The 19,712-nt window shown below is 37.6% G+C and overlaps 1 protein-coding gene across 1 annotated transcript in view; it reads right to left on the bottom strand.

Annotated features, from left to right (window-relative positions):
- Positions 1-429: 429 nt before the first annotated feature.
- The window catches only part of SH2D4B (SH2 domain containing 4B), a 191,707-nt gene continuing 172,424 nt past the window's right edge, over positions 430-19,712 (bottom strand). The window contains exon 9 of the mRNA XM_036737088.1: positions 430-518. Within this exon, the coding sequence (XP_036592983.1) occupies positions 430-518 (89 nt within the window). The remainder of the gene's footprint in view (positions 519-19,712) is intronic.

Genomic DNA, 19,712 nt, shown 5'->3' with positions numbered 1-19,712 from the left:
CACACAATCAATATCAGAGGCAGGATTTGAATCTAAATCTTCCTGAATTAATGTCCAACACTCTATCTGTCCCAATATTCCTTCAATACCTATCAGTTGGTGATGAGACCACCACCTTCATGAATACACACTGGAGACATATTTTTATATTCAACAAATTCAGTTCAAATTTAAAATAATAAAAATTGAGTACCTACCACATGATCCTGGTGACTTTGCTTAATGCCAAGTGGGTGGTAAATCATTTTGAAGATGCTAATGGCTGCCATTTGGCTTTGAAAATTTTCAGAACAAGCTTATTAAATTTACCCATTTCTTCAGATGCCCACCCCCAAAGCTGTTGGTACAAAGTAGGGGATGTTGGGAAGGTATTGGGTACAAGGTGATTGCGGAAATCAAATGGAGGCCTGTTCCATGGAAGAGCGTCAATCAAATAACATGTGATAGTCTGGTGGGTTGTCCCTCTGTCCACAGGGTTCCTGTAGTAACTCTCCACCTGATACCGTGATGATTTCCTCCTGAAAGAAAGGAAAAAGGGAGGTTCATATGTATAAATAGGAGGTATGTCTGATTAACCTATGGTGACTGGAGTGTACTGGTCTCTGAGAGATGGAGATGAGGAGTTCATGAATTCAAAGAATCTATGAATTGGAAAAGACTTTTGAGAACAACAAGACTAAGCTCCCAGCCAGAATAGAATGACCCCTACAACCTGGATGAATAAATGAGTGAAAAGTCATTTATTAAGTGCTTACTATATGCCAGGCATTGGGGTAAGGTCCTCATTCAACCTTTTCTTTGAACTGTCCCGAGAGACTATTATTTTAATGTCTCTAATTCTGTTATGGAGCTCTCAGATCACAGATGGTAAGGGGGTTGAGCAACTGGTCAAAAGGAGATTACAGGGTTGGGGGAGCTAGGTGGCATAGTGAAGAGAGAACCAGCCTTGGAGTCAGGAGGACCTGAGTTCAAATCTGGCCTCAGACACCAGACACTAGCTGTGTGACCCTGCGATTACCGAGAGAGAGAGAGAGAGAGAGAGAGAGAGAGAGAGAGAGAGATTTTACAGCAGTATCTTTGCTAGTACTGAGACAGGACTCTGTTGCTTTACCTATACTCAAATCTGGGTCCCAGTACTGCATGTCAGTCCCAGGGTAAAGAGGTACACTGGCACACCACAGCTTGCAGCCACAGTAAAATGGGAACCCTCATCACTGTTCCAGGGCAGAAAAGAGTGCTTGTGAATGCTCACAGACCAGAGCACAGGCCAGGAGAGTAGTAAAGACACCTCTCCCTGGATCATACGACCTTGGAAGAACTGAAAATGTATAAGTCCCCAGAAATATCTCTGAAAACAGATACACAAAATCCCTGAAGCTTGGGAAAGTGCCCCTTCCACTTGGGAAGCAGAGCCCTACTTTAGCAAAGAGTTAAAAGTAAATAAATAAGCTGGAAAAAATAAGCTAATAACAGAAAAAAAATTCTGACCGTAGAAAGTTGCTATGGTGACAAGGAAGACCGAAATACACACTCAGCAGAAGACAGCAAAGTTAAAGCTCCTATATCCAAAGGCTCAAAGAAAATTATGAATTGGTCTCACAATATGGAAGAGCTTAAAAAGGATTTTTAAAATGAAGTAAGAAAGGTAGAGGAAAAGTTGGTAAGAGAAATTAGAGTGATGCAAGAAAATCATGAAAAAGAGTTAACAGCTTGGCAAAGGAGACAAAAAAATACAGAAAAAATAACACCTTAAAAAACTAAATAGGCCCAATGACAAAAGAGGTACAAAAATCCAACAAGAATAAGAATGCCTTGAAAAACATAATAGGCCAAACGGGAAAAGATTTACAAAAGTTCACTGAAGAGCAAAACTCCTTTAAAAAGTAGAATTGGCCAAATGGAAAAAGAGGCACAGAAATTCACTGAAGAAAATAACTCCTTAAAATAGAATTGGCCAAAAGGAAAGGGAGGTACAAAAGCTCAGTGAAGAAAATAATTAATTAAAAATTATAATTGAGCACATGGAAGCTAATGACTATATCAAGAAAAAATAAAACAAACAAAAAGAATGGGGGAAAAAGAAGATAATGTGAAATATCTCATTGGAAAAACAACTGGCCTAGAAAATAGACACAAGAGAGATAATTTAAAAATTATTGGACTACCTGAAAGCCATGATGAAAAAAAAGAAAGAAAAGAGCCTAGACATCATCTTTCAAGAAATTCTCAAGGAAAACTGTCCTGGCATGCTAAAACCAGATGGTAAAATAGAAATAGGAAGAATTCACTGATCACCCCCTGAAAGATATCCCTAAATGAAAACTCCCAGGAATACTACAGAAAAATGCCAGAACCCCCAGGTCAAGGAGAGAATATTGAAAGCAGCCAGAAAGAAATAATTCAAGTATTGTGAAGCCACAGTCAGGATAACAAAACATTTAGCAATTTCTATATTAAAAGATTGGAGGGCTTGGAATATGGTATTCCAGAGGGCAAAGGAGCAAGGATTACAACCAAGAATCATCTACCCAGAAAAACTTTCCATCCTTCAGTGGAAAAAATGGCTATTTAATAAAATAGAGGATTTCCAAGCATTCTTGATGAAAAGACCATAGCTAAATAGAAAATTTGACTTCCTAATACAAGATTCAAGAGAAGTATAAAAAAGTAAACAGGAAAGGGAACTCATAAGGGACTTAATAAGGTTAAACTGTTTACATTTCTACATGGGAAGATGATACTTGTAACTCACAAGAACTTTCTCATTATGAGAGTAGTTAGATGGAGTGTATAGACAGAGAACACAGGTGTGAGTTGAATATGATGGGATGATATCTTAAAACATAAAATTAAGGGCTGAGAAAGGGGAATGCCCTGAGAGAAAGGGAAAGAGAGAGGTAGAATAGGGTAAATTATCTCACATGAAAGAGGTAAAAAAGAGTTTTTACATTACCATGGGGGAGTGAACTTTACTCTCATCAGAATGGGCTCAAAGATGGAATAACATACACTCACAATTGGGTATAGAAATCTATCTTACCTTACAAGAAAGTAGGAGGGGAAGAGGATAAGAAAAGAAGGGGGGTGCTCATAGAAGGGAGGGCAGATTGGGGGAGGAGGAAGTCAGAAGTAAAATACTTTGGAGGGGGAGAGGGGTGAAAAGAGAGAGAGAATAAAACAAATGGGGGGTAGGAATAGAGTGGAGGGAAATTCAGTTAGCAATCATAACTGTGAAAAGAGTTTTGAAGCAAGTTTCTCTGATAAAGGCCTCATCTCTCAAATATACATAGAAATGAGTCAAGTTGATTAAAATAAGAGTCACTCCCCAACTGACAAATGATCAAAAGATATGAACAGTTTTCAGATGAAGTAATCAAAACTACCTATGGCCATATGAAAAAATGCTCTAACTTACTATTGATTGGAGAAACAAAAATTAAAACAATTCTGGACTAATTTGGAACTATGCTAAAATATTTATAGTAGCTCTTTTTTGGTAGCAAGTAATTGGATATTGAGGGGAGGGGACATCCATCAGTTGGGGAATGGCTGAACTAGTCATGATATATGATTGTGATGGAATGCTAGTGTGCTATAATAAATGATTAACTAGATGCTCTCAGAAGAACCTGGAAACACATGAACTGATGCAAAGAAAAATGAGCAGAATCAGGAGAACCCTGTACACATAAGAATTATATTGTAAGATGATCAACTGTAAATGACTTAGCTATTCTCAGCAATACAATGATCCAAGACAACTCTGAAGGACTTATGATGAAAAATGTTATCCATCCCCAGACATGATGGAGTCTGAATACAGATAGAAATATACTTTTTTAAACTTTATTTATTTATTTATTTATTTAGTTCTATATTTTCTCTTACAACATGACTAATATGGAAACGTTTCACATGACTACACATGTATAATCTATATCAAATTGCTTGCCTTCTCAATTGGTGGGTGTGGGGGGAGGGAGAGAATTTAGAACTTTATTTTAAAAACAAATGTTGAAATTGTTTTTAACATGTGATTGGGGGAAAATAAAATACTAAATTAAAAAAAAAGAAATTTACTTTGTGACCCTGGGCAAGTCATTTAACTTCTATTTGATTCAGTTTCCTTGACTGTAAAATGAGGACAACAATAGCACTTACCTTGCAGGGTTGTTGTAAGAACCAAAGGAGATGATATTTGTAAAGTTCTTAGCACAGTGTCTGGCACATAGTAAGCAGTGTATACATGTTTATTTCCTTCCCTTGAATTCATTACTTATCCTATTCATTTGTCACTTAGTACATTTTGTCTTATGGCATCGTTGTAGTGTTGTCTTTTATTTATATTTAATTATCATGTGTATAATGTATATATCGATACATATATGTCTCTATAATATATATTACATGTAAGCTAACTACATAGACTATAGATAATATATTATTTGTATATATATATACACTAAATGAATAGTAAGAGATTGTGTATATATACATATATACACACTTACATGTATGTATTGCATATATCATCTGTGTGTGTATATGTACACAAAGAGTAAGTATATAGTGAGAGTCAGTGTATATGTGAGTGTGTGTATGTATGTATATACATATACATATATATACGTAAATATAGTTATTTTTCATTGGTGTCCAACTCTTCATGACCCCATTTTGGGGTTTTCTTGGCAAAGATGCTGAAGTGGTTTGACATTTCCTTCTCCAGCTCCTTTTACAAATGAAGAAACTAAGGCAAAAAAGGCTAAGTGATTTGCTGAGGATCACATAGCTAGTAAATGCATTCTGATTTGAGGTCAGATTGGAAATCGGGGAAATGAGTTTTCCTGACTCCAAGCCCTGCATTCTATCCACTGTAATACCTAGCAGCCTCTTCAAACAGAAGTTATAAATGACTTTCCCAGGATCGCCTAGCTAGCAAGTGTCTGAGGCTAGATTTGAACTCGTGATCTTCCTGACTACAGGCCCTTGGTTCTATCCGCTATACTACCAGAAGATAAGATATTTGTTTTTGCTTTGTTGTTTTTCACTCATGTCCAACTCTTTTTGACCTATTTTGGGGTTTTCTTGGCAAAGATACTAGAATAATTTGCCATTTTCTTCTCTAGGTCCAGATGAGGAAACTGAGGTAAACAGTGTTAAGTGATTTGCCCAGGATCACACAGTTATTGTCTAAGGTTGGATTTGCACTCAGGTTTTCCTGACTCCAGATCGTAGCACTCTATATACTTATATATTATACGTATATATATTACATGTATTGTATTCATATATTTAAATAAGTGTATTAGTAGGTCGTGTGTATATATGTATATATATGATATAAGTATATATAACGTACATAGTACATAGTAAGAGATAGCAGATATATATACTTCTATATTATATATAGACATATACTAAGTGAATAGTGAGAGGTGGCATATATATGTATATATACTTATATGTATACATATCACTGTAATATATAAATACATATGTGTATATACAGATATATAGAGAGATGCATGCACTATAATATACAGATGTGTGTGTGCGTGTGCGTGTATGTGTATGTGTATACACACACACGTTTATGTATAAATATGCCTGCACTAAATGTATGGTAAGAGGCATAATGAATAGAAAGCTGGCCTCAGAGTCAGGCAAGCCTGTGCTTAGGTCCTCCATATGTTGTTTCCAGGCCATAAGACCCTGGGCAAATCACTTGATCTCTCTGTATTCACAGGCTACTCTCGGTGACTCCCAGTTTGCCCTAACAGAGGAAGTTGCCTCACTCCCTCCCTACGTTCGTGAAACCACAGGACTCCACCACAACAATAACAACAACAAAAGTATTTTTATATATTGAACGAATAAATTAATCACATGTTCTTTACCACTAAACCAGGCATAACAGAAATCTAGTGAACACATTTAGGGAAAGAGCAGTGTTAAGCTACCTCTAAGGAGCCTTATCTTTATGTCAGGCTGGTAATTGGAACTGTGGGGGAATTATAGGTTGGGCCACTAGGGCTTGAATCCAGGCCAGAATTCAGGGGCACTTTGTCACAAGCGCCAGCGCTAGCTCCACTGTCCTGGCCCCAATCCCATTTAGTTGATTAGGTCCTGTCTCCCTCCGGCTTCCCTGCAGTTTCAGTTCCCTTAGGGAGCTAACCTAAAGGAATCTCATATGGAAAAAAGACTGCAATGGGGCACTAAGGAAATGCTGTTCTTCATTTCCATAGCCTTGGTTTTGCTTAGACAGCTGATTTTTAAAGGCTCCAGGGTTTCTGACAAAGTGCATTTTGGAGTCACACTTGGTACGAATGTGTCCAGTGTCCAGAATTGACCTTCTTGGGGACAGGATATCATTAGAATATTTAAATTGCAATGTGAAGCAACTCAGACAGGTACATTAGCCTGCTAAACTCAAGTTCGTTAAGCAGATAATAAACCAGTTAGCTTAGAAAAGAAAGTGTGTTAAGATTAGTACACTGTTAACTGGGAGTACACGTGGGGGTATATGTGTACTTTCGGAGGGATTTCAGTTTAGGTTTAGAACCAGAAAAGCCCTGAAAATGAGAAAGTAGTTAATGAACAGGCTAATTATATTAAATTATATTAAAACTAAGCTAAGCTTTGATTTGATTAGGGAAAGCCTTTATAATACCTTATTCTGTACCTATCTTACAGCATAGTAACTAGGGTAGAAGGTTGGGACAGTGCTAGAAGGCACAGGCTATGTGCCTTCCCACATGACAGAAACTCCTTGTGTACTGCTAGGCACATAAGCAAGCCCTCGAAGATGTTTGGATAATGAGGATAATAACACTTGAGAAAGAGTCCCACTAGCTCTCCATGCCATCCTTAAATGGTGCTTCTGTGGTGGAATAGATATACCTAGGTAACCTCCCAAATAAAAGGCATTATGTATAATTCTCAGGTATTGTGGCTGCTATCCTGAGGATGGGGAATTTTTCCTATAAAGATCAAACCCTGTTTCATCTGTTATTTCACTTTTCTCTTTGTTTGTGGCTCCTTAAGAGACCACAAAAGGGCATGTAGGTGAATCCAAGAGGGATGATCTTTGGAGGAGAAATATTCCCCCAGGGAGGGTAGAAAGGAAAGTTGCCAAGAAAAATACCAATAAGAACTTGATTTGGGGGTCTTTCTGGTGGGGGTTGTCCTGAAGGTCCTTATATCATCACATCTCTCAATTACACTCAATACACAACACCTGTGGTTTGTTGCTTGTCACCACGATGATACTTCTCAAATGAACAGCACCGACCTCACCCATCACCCAAGCCTTCATGTCGGATACCTTGTGAAAATCAATAAGGTCTGTGAGAGTTGCATGGCGGTTAGGATCCACTCCCAGGAAGCTATAAAAATCCCCTGATGCATCCACAAGAAAGTGCTTGAAGCCATGCTGCTGGCGGTAGGAGAGGGTGTAGCCCCAGATTTTCTCACTGACACGAACCAGAAATGCCCCCTCAGTCATGTTTGACAGAAGGTCTTCTGCATCCTCTCGGCTAATGATCCCTACAAGAAACGAGACTGCAGTCAGAAACTACAATCAATAAGTACTGAACCTCTACTGTACATACTGCTAAAGAGAACTACAGTGAGAGCCTAAGTTTAACCTCACTACCTTGGACAAATGAGGTGGGGCAAGAATGGTCTGAATTAGAGGATATTTTCTAAAGAGGCAATTGTATTACTCTTAATTACACACAATAACTTGACCTGGGCTAATAAAGTTTTGCTTTTCTCTAAAGAGACCTTTAGAGGAATTGTTTTAATGAACACATCCAAATGATTTGTAATTATTGGGTCAATTATCAGTTTACAAGCAGGTACCTGAATATTCTGCTTTCTTAAGTAATAAAATCACTCCCAAGCAATTTTCTGTACCCTGTTAAGATCATAAATTTGGAGCTTCAAGGAACTTAAAATGCCAGCTAGTCAGGTTACATATGAGGAAACTGAGGCCCAGTTTATGTGATTTCCCAAAGTCATCCAGGTAGCAAGTGCCAAAGGTGAGATTTCAAACTCACAGTCCTCTAGCTATGCAGACAGGGCTCTTCTCACTGTACCCTATTAATGTGCTTAATAAATATTTTCTTCATACATAAGTAAAAGTGAACTTCAGTATTCTCAAAAAATACACACACAAATTGGTGTATATATATATATATATATGTACATATGAATGTATGTATATGTATGTATGCATATATATAAAGTAGTGCAGTTCCTATTAAAATGTTTACACCATAGAAAACTGGCTCTGTCTTCCACACTTCCTTATAGGACAATGTAAAAACTCAGAAAGGCCTTTTGGCGGCAACCTTATGTTTGGGTATTAACTCTTCAGGTTTCATTACCCACCTTGGAAACTAAGGTAAAAACGTTTATTTGTGCTTTCTCTGTCAACTAGACATGATGTAATTATTTCCTGTTAGGGCTGCTATAGAAGGGACTCCACATTGAATGGGAGGGTGAACCAAGTGACCCACAATCATAAAATCCCAGATCTGGAAAGGACCTAAGAGGGCATTTATTTCAAACTTCACCTGAAGCATGACTCTCCTCTAAAGTCCCTTCCAAAGCTAAAGTTCTGATTCTAAAACATCTCTTATATATTCTCTCTGGCATTCCCTTATCCCTGGTGTGTCCTTAAGGTATGCCCTAGGGCAAAGTAATGAAATCTGAGTAGTTGGAAAGAAATCCTGTCATTCATTGTTTCCACTGGGTATTCTAATGTCATGATGACTATCCCCCAGAGAAGGGTTCTAGTGGCGATGTTCTGGTTGTTGGAGTAGAATAATTTCTAGGTCAGGGTCACTAAACTGTGATTGATAAGAGTTTTTCTGGCAGAAAGATGTAGGAAATGGGAAGTTAAATGCATTTTCCTCCATCCCTGGGTAATATTTAGATAGAAATCAAAAAGGTGGGATTTTAATACCAAACCTTCCTGAAGACAAGATTATAGTGATCTCACGCCTCAGACAAAAAAAAAATCAAACAATTATCATATTAGAATTCTCAACTCTCTGGTATAACTACAGTGACATTCTTAATAGAAATCTTTCCAAATTTTCACTTGGCTGCTCTAATTCATTTTCAAAAACATCCTCCCATATCCCCTTCATTATTTCTCAGCTAGCCTGTCTTATTCTCCTTTCCTTCTCTCTTCTATTTTTTCTCTCCATTAAATGCTTCATCTTTTTCTTCCTATCTCTCCTTTCCTGATTGTTAACTATTCATGTGACATACCAATGAGGCATGTTCCTGCTAGCTGATTACTAGTAAAGATGGGTGTGGCCATTATAGGCATCCTCTCATGGACTGAGGTCTGAACAAACACTGAGGGTCTAGTTGAAACTCAATTAATTCTGTCACAAATAAAGGGATCTTCTAGTTCCTGGGTGTAGCATCTGCTGCTACTAGCTAGTTGGTTAACTGTGGTCAAATCACTACCTCTCTCGGCCTTAGTTCATCTGTAAATAGAAATAATAACCCCTTGTACTACATCAAAGTATCAAATGGGGTAATAGACATAATGATAGATGGATGATAGATATAGATGATGATAGATGGATAGATAGACAGGGAGACAGAGAGACAGATAGATAGATAGATAGATAGATAGATAGATAGAGATGGGGATAATTTTCCAAGAACTGAATCAAATTGAATTCAGAGGAGGAGATTATGCCCTTTTGGGAATCTGGAAAGGCTTCATAGAAAAGGAAGTGTTTGAACTGGTCTTGATAGTTAGATAAGATTTTGACTGACAGAGATGTTTTCTCCCTCTATACAAGATCACAGACAGAGGAAGTATATGCCAAAATACCCTGAGGAAAGATCAATGAGGCCCAGTAAGCCTGAGAGAAGTAGAAAAGGACTCAAATCACATAGTAACAAGTCACTGGCTGGGCCCTTTGGTTTGAATGAAACCACATAATTAGACTCTCATGCAGCATAGTAAGTTCCCAAATCAAAACAATTTGTTCTGGCAACCATGCAGCCCCCAACTAGCCCAGGGGTTGAGTAGAAACATTTGAATATAGCCATAGCCCAGTTTCCCACTACACTCTTGTCCATCTCTTGCGGTGACTACTGCTCATCCTCTCTAGTGACAAAATACTAAAGTCCTGCTTCTTAAAAGGCCTCAAAAGGGCCAGATATCACATCTAGGCAATCTCACTCACAGTTATAGACAAATGAATAGTAAAAGCAATCAATAAAAGGCCAAAAAGACCCAGCCTTTTAGCATCATGACCAGACCAACTAGCAAAAGTGGGTTTCCATCAGCCTCCAGGACAAGCCAGCTAAGTGTCCCACTTCCGGACCCACTGGTTAGATATGAAGGATATAGCATGATGTGGTAGAAAAGAGACTGAATGGAGGGTTAAGAAGACTGATGCTTTTGTCCTATCTTCTCTAACTATGATATGATAAGTCATTTTATAGCTCTAGGCCAAGGATTCTTGACAAGGAATGGAAGTCTGATGAATTCTAAGGACTCTTCAGAACAACTTTTTTTTAATACAGAAAATAAAATACATAAGATTACAAAGAAAATCAATTACATTGAAATATAATTATCATTAAAAAAAAGGTCACAGAACCCAGGTTAAGAATTTCTGTTCTAGACCTTGGTTTCCTCACGCAGTAAATGAGGGGGAGTGTGTCCTTTTCAACTTTAAAAATTTGTGATTCTATGAAATGGCACATAGTCCTTAGAGATAAGCTCTTTTCATTTCATTTCTCTCTCTACCTAATGATCCCCTAATAAATCACCAGCCAGCTGGTTTCTTCACCTATGCTAACCCAAAGCCATTAACAACTTCTAAGAACCTCTTTTCTTCCTGTGTTTGTTTGTTTGTTTTATTCTTTCTATGTCTAAATCTTCAGTGGTTGGTAATTAAAGCAATGAAAACCTTTTTTTCCCACCCTTTCAAAACACTGTGTAATTCTCATGACGGCTAAAAGAGAGAGAGAGGGATTGCTCACCCCTGAGACTGCTGAGGAGAAATAAACAACATCTGTGGAAACACTGCATGAACATTGGAAAATTGTTTGAACTCAAGTCAGGAAACTTTGCTCTCACCCCAAGGCTCTGCTAAGAGGTTTAGAATCCTGGGCCCTTTGATTGCTGGTGGTTCAGGTATTAATTGGAATTACTATCTGCAAACAGAATTTCAAAGCCTGTTCTCTCCACCCCCTAGACAATTCTTACTAATCTCTTAAAGGTATTTCCAAGAAGAGCTCAAGGAGGAGGAAACTGGGGGTTTCAGGACTGTAATCCTTTCAAACAGGCTCTCTCTGTAAGGCAGTGAGACCACTTCACAATAACCACCATATCACCGGGGTGTCAGGGAAACTCTGCATATTTCACTCTCCCCAGACCAAGTTGTACTCAAGGTCAGGACTACCAGGATGGTTCCATATACAAGACTATGCAAGAGACATACATGTTTGAAAAGGCATCTGTGACTTGCCAAAGAGTAAAGAGACAGAGCCCGGAAAAACAGAAGGCAGCGTGGGATAGTGGAAATAGCAGTTTTGTCTTCTTTCTTTTTTTCAGTTAGAAGGCCTATGTTCAAGGCCTGACAGTTACAGTATGAGCAAGTCACTGAACCTCTCTGATTGAACCTCAGTTTCTTTATTTGTAAAAAAGAGGTAACAGGATTTTTTCTATCTCACGGAGTTGTGAGAAAAGAGCTTTGGGGACCCTTAAATGCTCTATAGTTCTGAGCTTAGAGATCAAACAGGTAGCCACTGGCTCTCTGAAGGCAATACATGGACGTTTCTCCCCATCCTGTGTCTAGACAATTCTTTTGTGAAGAAAAGAAAGAAAAAGATCAAGTTTTAGTGGCCTACAAATGCCATATAACCAACATATAATACCAACAACATGGTGCTGAAAACAAACAAAGAAGGCAGTATATTCCTAGCCTGCATTGAAATGTAGGATGTTCAAAATGAAGGATGTGATAGTTTGATCGTATTCTGTCCTGATTTGATATTGACTGTACTTGAATTTGGGCATTGCATGTTAAGGAAGCCGTTAACAAGCTAGAGAGATTCCAGTGGAGAAATAGTAGGACAAATGAGAAGACTAGACAACATGCCATGCAAGAGATGGGGAAGAAAAGAAGGATGTTTAATGAGGAGAAGATTTGGTAGGAGGACAGGGTAGTTCTCTTTAAGTATTTGAAGGGTTGTCTAAAATGTGCCTGTAATACAGACTTATAATGCTTGGCAGGAAATGGTAGAATAAGGAACAGTATATAGAAGGTGCGGAGAGGAAGATTTTGGTTCAATGTATGAAAAATTCCAAATAAATGTGATGATTCTGACATGTAACCTATACCTCCACATGAGATTTCTCATTTGTGGGATTGATTATTCAATGTTCTATCCCTGCATAAGGGGTGGAGTTGGCTAGAACTTGGGAGAAGACTCTGATCTTCTGGTTTCCATTTTCAAGAAAGAAGACACACAGTTCCATAAGCTAACATGACATGATTAAAGCAGTTCCTCTACATGTTGGCTTCTTCCCAGAGTCTTTCTTTTCCTTCAGGGATTTGGAGAGTCTGGAATTATGTTTTTTTTTTTCTTTCTCAAAGCCGGAAGTCAAAGGATTAGGATCTTTCTTCTCTTAAACTTTTTTTTTTTGTCAACTCCACCCCTTATGTGAGCATGTAACATTGAATAATCAGTCCCCACCAAAGAGGAGAGTCCCATGCAAATGGACTTTGAGGTACAGGTTATAAGTGTAATGGTCTACTTCCAGATGGGAAGTTCTGCTTCAGTGAAGATCTTCAGGTTGAGACTGAATTAACACTTTTCTGGAATATTATAGAAGAGATTACTATTTAAGTGCCAGAAACTCTCAGAATTCCATCCTGCTCTATAATTCTTTGACAGAATATGAGTGATTTCACTATAATATATATATGATACATAGATAGATATAGATATATAGAGAGAGAAAGAGTAGGGATTATGTATGGGGCAGAGGAGAAAGAAAAAACAAATTGTTCTGTGATCTACCAATACCAAGAAGTAGAAAGATGTTATATATAGCCCAGTCATCTCTATTCCATTTACTGTAGAAGCAAACAGCGTGGTCCAGACTCCATAGTATAAAGAAGAGACAGCATCATCAAAGCATGTACCATTAGACTGACTTGCTGACTTGATCCTCAAAGGTCTAACTTTCAGAAGAATTGGCAAGTAGACCAAGTGTTACCTTGACTTCCACCTACCTTCCTTCTCTTATTCTGAGTTTCTATATCACCATCCCTTCATCCTCCTATTGTATTTATGCTAGGTTCTATGGTACCTCAGACCATTATTCTCAGCTACCTATAAATTAATCCATCAACTGAGGTTCTTAATTGATAAAACCTGACAGCAATAGATTGGGATTATTTTCAAGGGTAAGTTAGATATCTTTAAGACCAAAAGTCTGTAATTCCCAAAGGAATAAATCTCTAATGGTGGAATTTCAAACACAGAGGTAAATAAAAAAGGGGAACTGGTGTAGTAGGGCAATTTCCTAACTTGGGCTATGCTATAGAGCAGTAAAATATCTAAATTTTCTGCTTATGGGGATCCTGATAACCTCTGTGACTCTTTGGTCATTTATTTTCAGGGTTTGACACCCTTAACTATTTTATCTTCCCATAGATTTAGGATATACCCATGGCTAGGAACAGATGAAAAGGAGAGATCTAAGAGTGTAAAGAACTAGACACAGTGAGTAGGAACCAAAGAAGGATGAATGAGTTTTTAAGTTTACAGGTTTTAAGAAGAGCCTTTGGTGGTAGTGAAAATTTTGTGTGCTAGTTAAAACATTCTGTGGAAAGGTAGTTGGGAAGCACATAAGGGGTCCATGCTTTTGGTAGGAGGTAGGAGGTGATTATTCTGTGGTTTTAGAATACTGGTGACAGAGGAGCTACTTGGTGCCTACTAAATCATCTTTTGTAAGCCAATGCTTACCCTGCCTGTGCTTAATGCTGTTAATGGCAATGTGGTAAATGTTAAATCTAATTTGTGTAAGTACCTTAACTGAAGGAAAGGCAGAGTCTTTGCCTTACATTGAGAGAGAGAGAGACAGACAGACAGAGACAGACAGACAGACAGAGACAGAGAGACAGACAGAGAGACAGAGAGAGCATACAAAAGAATGTGGTATGGTTTTGTCCTTCATTTTCAAAGAGGACCATGATATCAGGAAGATGATGCCATGAGGAAGGGCTGAGTAATGCCAAAGTGAAGGGCCTAGAAACAGTGTTGTATGAGAAAGAGCAATGATCCAGTTCTGGTCTTTTGCCTCAGAGAACAATATCGGTTTGTGGGGATTCTAAATGCCCTTGAAATCATCCAGGAGACCTTTTGTTTGGCTTCAGGGTCTTCACCTCTCCCGGTTTATTAAACCTTCAATGATCCTTCAATCTCAGCTTGAATCAGCTAGCCTCAGGACTTCTTCGACACTGAGTCTGCCAGATCCACAAACATGTTGCATTATAATCCTTAATTAATTGGCCCCAAGTTCTGCCTTTAATACATACAGGCTGTGACATCCTGAGCAAGTCCCTTAGACTCTTAATACTTTAGGCAACTCTCTATGACTATCGGTCACAAAGAAACTACCAAACTCCATTGGGAAAGGGAGTTTTCTCATCTGGGAGATGTCTATGTTAATGAAATCATAGGTCTGCTTTTTAATACTTCAATGCCTACTTCATGGAGTTGTTGTGAGGCTCGCATGATATGATGTTTGTAAAATTATAGTTCCAGTCCCTATCTCTTACTTCTGCCATTGCTACTTGACACTAATAGAGTATCTACTCCCTCTTTGCTTGTTTATTTCTGTCTGCCACATGCTTCAAATGATGAGAGCAGATTTTCTAAGGTCTATTTATAAGAAAAAATAAAATATATAGAATTCAGAAATAATATGCCAAGATGAGAACATTAGAAGTGTGTATAACAAAACGAAAAGAAGTTCAGAAAAAGAATAAAACATAACAATTTGTTACTAGGCTGTTAAAATTAATATTCGCTTTATTAACAAATACTATGTAATGAATGTTCATAGCTTCATATGCCATCCCAATTTTATTACCCTTTATTTGTGATTGTTAAGCTTATAATAATTTTATTTTTAAGTGTGTAAAAAACCTACATGGTTGTTTCAACATAAATAAGATTATAAATATAATAAACCATGTTAAAATTAAAAATAAAACATTATCATATAAGGTGCTAAAAAGGCTTTTAACAAAATCCAAACTCATTTCTATTAAAAACTCTAGAAATTATAAATGGTTCTTTTGTTAATATAGTAAATAATACTTATCTAAATCCAAAAGCAGATATTATATATGTATATGTATACATATATAAAACATATACACATACACATACATATACATATACATATTGGAGATTATCCAGTCCATATATATAACGTGAGAGGCCTTTTCAATAAATTCAGAGGTAAAGTAAAGATATATTGGAAACAGCAGTAAGACAAAAAAATAGAAGCATTAAGCATAGGCAAAGAGGAAACTAAATATTTTCTTTTTTATAGATAATGTAATAGTATACTTGGAGAACCCAAAGGAGTCAACTAAAATTGATCAAAATAATTCATAATTTCAGCAAATTACAGGATATAAGATAATTCTACATAAATTATCAGCATTCCTGTATTTAAACATCAAAACCCAGCAGGAAGAGATGGAAAGAAAAATTCTGCTCAAAATAACAGAAGCTATAAAACTTGGGGGAATCTACCAAGATTCACCCAGGGAGTATATGAATTTAACTATAAAACATTCCATGGAAATAAAGCCCTAAATAATTGGAGAAATATTAATTACTCATTGGGAGGTCTAGCCAGTATAATACAGTGACAATGTTACCTAAATTAATTTATTTATTCAGTGCTATGCCAATCAATCTTCCAAAAGAATGTTTTGTAGAGCTAGAAAAAAATGGCAAATGATCAAGAATCTCAAGGGTAATTGTGAAAAAAGGGTAGGGAGAAAGGGATTCTATCAGTTCCAGATCTCATACTATACTACAATGCAGTAATCATTAAGATGATTTGTTACTGGTTCAAAAAGAGAGAAAGGTCGATCAATGGAACAAATTAGGTACACAACATACAGAAGCCAGCAAAGAATAGTACTGTGTTTACTAAACACAAAGACCCCAGTTATTGAAGGAAGGACTCACTGTTTGACAAAAACTGCTGGGAAAACTGGACGGCAATCTATTATACATTGGGCTTAAACCAACACCTTACACTATATATCAAGACAAATTCCAAATGTACTTGCTGTTGGTGAGTCATTATTCAGTCATATGACTCTTTGTGACCCATTTGGGATTTTCTCAGCAAAGATACTAAAGTTATTTGCTATTTCCTTCTTTAGCTCATTTTATAGATGTGGAAACTGGGGCAAACAAGGTTAAGTGACTTGTCCAGGGTCGAACAGCTTAGTAAGTGTCTAAGGCCAGATTTGAACCCACGAGGATGACTCTTCCTTACTACAGATCTGGCAGTCTATCCACTCTGCCACCAAGCTGCCCCTCCAAATGGATAATATACTTATATCATAAACAAATTGAAGGAGAAAAGAAGAAATTATATTTTGGATCTGTGGATATGTGTGTTGGTGACCAAAAATGGGCTCCTTAGCACTTAGTTCAACAAGTGCCCTTGAATAGTTTGGCTTTTGTTCCCTTCGAGTAATTCATTGAGCCTCACTAGGTGCTAAGCCCCAGGCCCAAACTCCTATTAAGTGTAAAACCTTAGTGTGTGTGGATTGGCAACTAAGGTGGGGCCCAAGGTGGGGCTAACTCCAGAGAGGGCCTAGTTTACATGTCTGGGAGAGCAGAGGCTTTTAGACCATGTGGGTTTAAGTCCGCCTCTTTGTGATGATTCTAGGTCACATGGGTGAGTCGCATGTGTGACTCACCCCTGATGCCGAAAAAGATATAAAAACCAAGGATTGGCTGTCTGTTCTTTGGGGCTCATTCCCATAGCGGTGGTGGCATGTGTGACTCTGGGCCAGCCCTTGTTCTGAGCTCCTGGGCTGAACCTAGATGTTGGTAACTATGAATCTGTATTGGGTCTGTCTGTTGATGTTTGTACTTTGTTTGTAATTTGCTCTGAAGTTCAGGGTGCTGGCTTTTTCCCCTGAACTAAGTGAATGCTGTCTGTATGCTGAGTTAAAGTAAGCTTGTCAACCCCTTTAACCTTGCTTTCCTTATTAAAGCAGATCAAAAGAACCTGTGCTTTTGCAGCGTGCTGGCAGCTTTGTGGGTGCTGGCTGCGGGTGGATCTTACACCCCCACAGAAGCTGCTAGCCAGATTGTTGAAACAATATGGGAAGAGTTCATGACCAATAAGTGACAGAGGGGATCACACAAGATAAAATGGATATTTGAAAAATCATTTGTTTGTTTGTTTTCAAAACAAATCTGATGTAAAAATTAGAAGAGAAACAGGTAATTAGGAAACAGCTAATTGAGAAAAAGATCTATAAGTTACTCTGATAAAGGTTTCATTTCTAAGATGCAGCATGAACTGGTTCAAATTTATAAGACTAAGAACCATTTCCCCAAATGGCCAAGAGACATGAACAAGAAGTTTTTAGAAGAAGAATTCAAACTATCAATAGTGCTATGAAAAAAATGCTCCAAATTAGTGATAAATAGAGAAATTTAAGTTAAAGCAACCTTGAGATTCCAGCTCACAACCATCAAGCTTTTGTTTTGTTTTTGTTTTTTGTTTTTGTTTTTGTTTTCAATCTTTATTTGAAAATAAAATTTGATTAAGAAAAAAAGTTTGGGGGTGGTGAGCATTGAGTCTTGGGAATGTGTATATGTGCTGTTACAATATTGTTTATTTATATTCCCCCTGGGAATGGGGACAAAATTAAGTGGAGGGGGTAATGGGAGTGCGGAAAATGATCCCAAAGGATGGTAGCCTAAGTAGGCAAACACTGTATTTAGTTCCCAGATTTTTGCTCTTCAGATCATTGTCTTAGATCAGATTGATAAAGATGATAAAAGAGAAAAATGACAAATGTCAGAGGGGCCATGGAAAAATGGGTACTTAAAGTACTTTAAGATCAATGGTATCAAACTGCATTCCTAGGAGCTGAATATTGACTTAGCATTGACAAAATAGCATTACCTGTGTAATATTGTATTTTTATTTGTTTTGTTAAACATTTCCCAATTACATTGTAATATGATTCTAGTTCTACTCAGGAGTTTTGCAGAGCACTCAAGCAAGTTTGACCCCTCTGCTGTAGTGTATGTTTGTGGAGCTGTGGTGATTATAATTGCCTGATCTGCAAGAAAAACATTCAGGCAGAGCTCTGAACCAATGGCACTTTCAATGTTAAAGAGTCAATGGTCCCCTCTAATGAAGTGGACCTCAGATCTTCCTCATGATCTGAGATACCCCAGTCCATAGGACTTTGTTTTATAGTTTGATACCCAAATATACAAAAGAGGCATGGTAAAATACAGAATCTCATTGGTTGATAGACCATGCTCTTGAGGGCCAAAAATGATATATCAGCAGGGATGGTCACAGGTTGGGTGAATTACAGGGCATCTCCACTGACTAGGTAATCATAAGAAAGTCATCTACTCATGTCAGACAAGAAAGAGTGCTCTAGAGGTATACAAATAAGTTGGAGAACTTTCTAAAGAATCAAGGCATCTCACTCATGGGGGATTTGGACATGGAATTTGAGTAAAACAGGTTGAAGGTATCTTTGTCAGCATTCTTATGGTTGCACAAGTGAGCTTCATAACTGATAAACAAGTAATAAACATTACACTGAAGTTTGAGGCCCATCATTAAGACCTACTCTGAGACTCAATCTTATCTAATTACTCCTATATGATACACCAGAACTGTCCAACCTTAGGTTTTTATTGAAACAATAGACAATATATTTTGATTTGCCATTTTAGCGAGAGCTCTGAGGTAGCTCAGCTTCCTTTACTATAGCATTTATGTAAATTTCTATGTTTGTAGGCGGGTCCCATAAATCACACTGCGGGCTGCACGAGGCCCGCGTTTTTGGACAGCCCTGTGATACATGAAAAATATCAAACTTATCAATACTGATTGGAATAGACTAGGGTCCAAATGAATCATTTCTCACAGAGCCATGCAATTGTTCCAGCTATTCTCAAAAGTGATTTGGAACAATGCCCCAAATGTCTATACCCTTTGACTCCCTACACTACTAGAATTATACCCCAGAGAAATCAAAGAAACAGGGAAAAAATCTATATGTACAAAATATTTATAGCAACTTTTTTCTTAGTTTAGTAGATAAAAACTTAAAACTAAAGAGGTGTCCTATTGGGAAATGGATAAAGAAGTTATGGTATACAAATCTAATGGAATATTATTATGCCATAGCAAATGATCAAAGGGACAATTTGCAGCAGAGACTGGAAAGACCTTCATGAACTTTATGAACTTGGCAGAACCAAATGAGCAGAATGAGAAGAATAACTTGTGCAATGATGGTAACATTATAGAAAAACACAATCTTAAAAGACTTTAGAACTCTGAACAACAAAATGACAGAGTCCAAAAAAATGAAAATGAAAAAAGTCACTCACCTCCTGACAGGTGA

The sequence above is a fragment of the Trichosurus vulpecula genome, chromosome 8 (genome assembly GCF_011100635.1).
Source record: "Trichosurus vulpecula isolate mTriVul1 chromosome 8, mTriVul1.pri, whole genome shotgun sequence".
In the NCBI taxonomy this organism is placed as follows: Eukaryota; Metazoa; Chordata; class Mammalia; order Diprotodontia; family Phalangeridae; genus Trichosurus; species Trichosurus vulpecula.
Note: the sequence above shows the minus strand (reverse complement) of the source record. Positions and strands in the feature narration are given on the sequence as shown.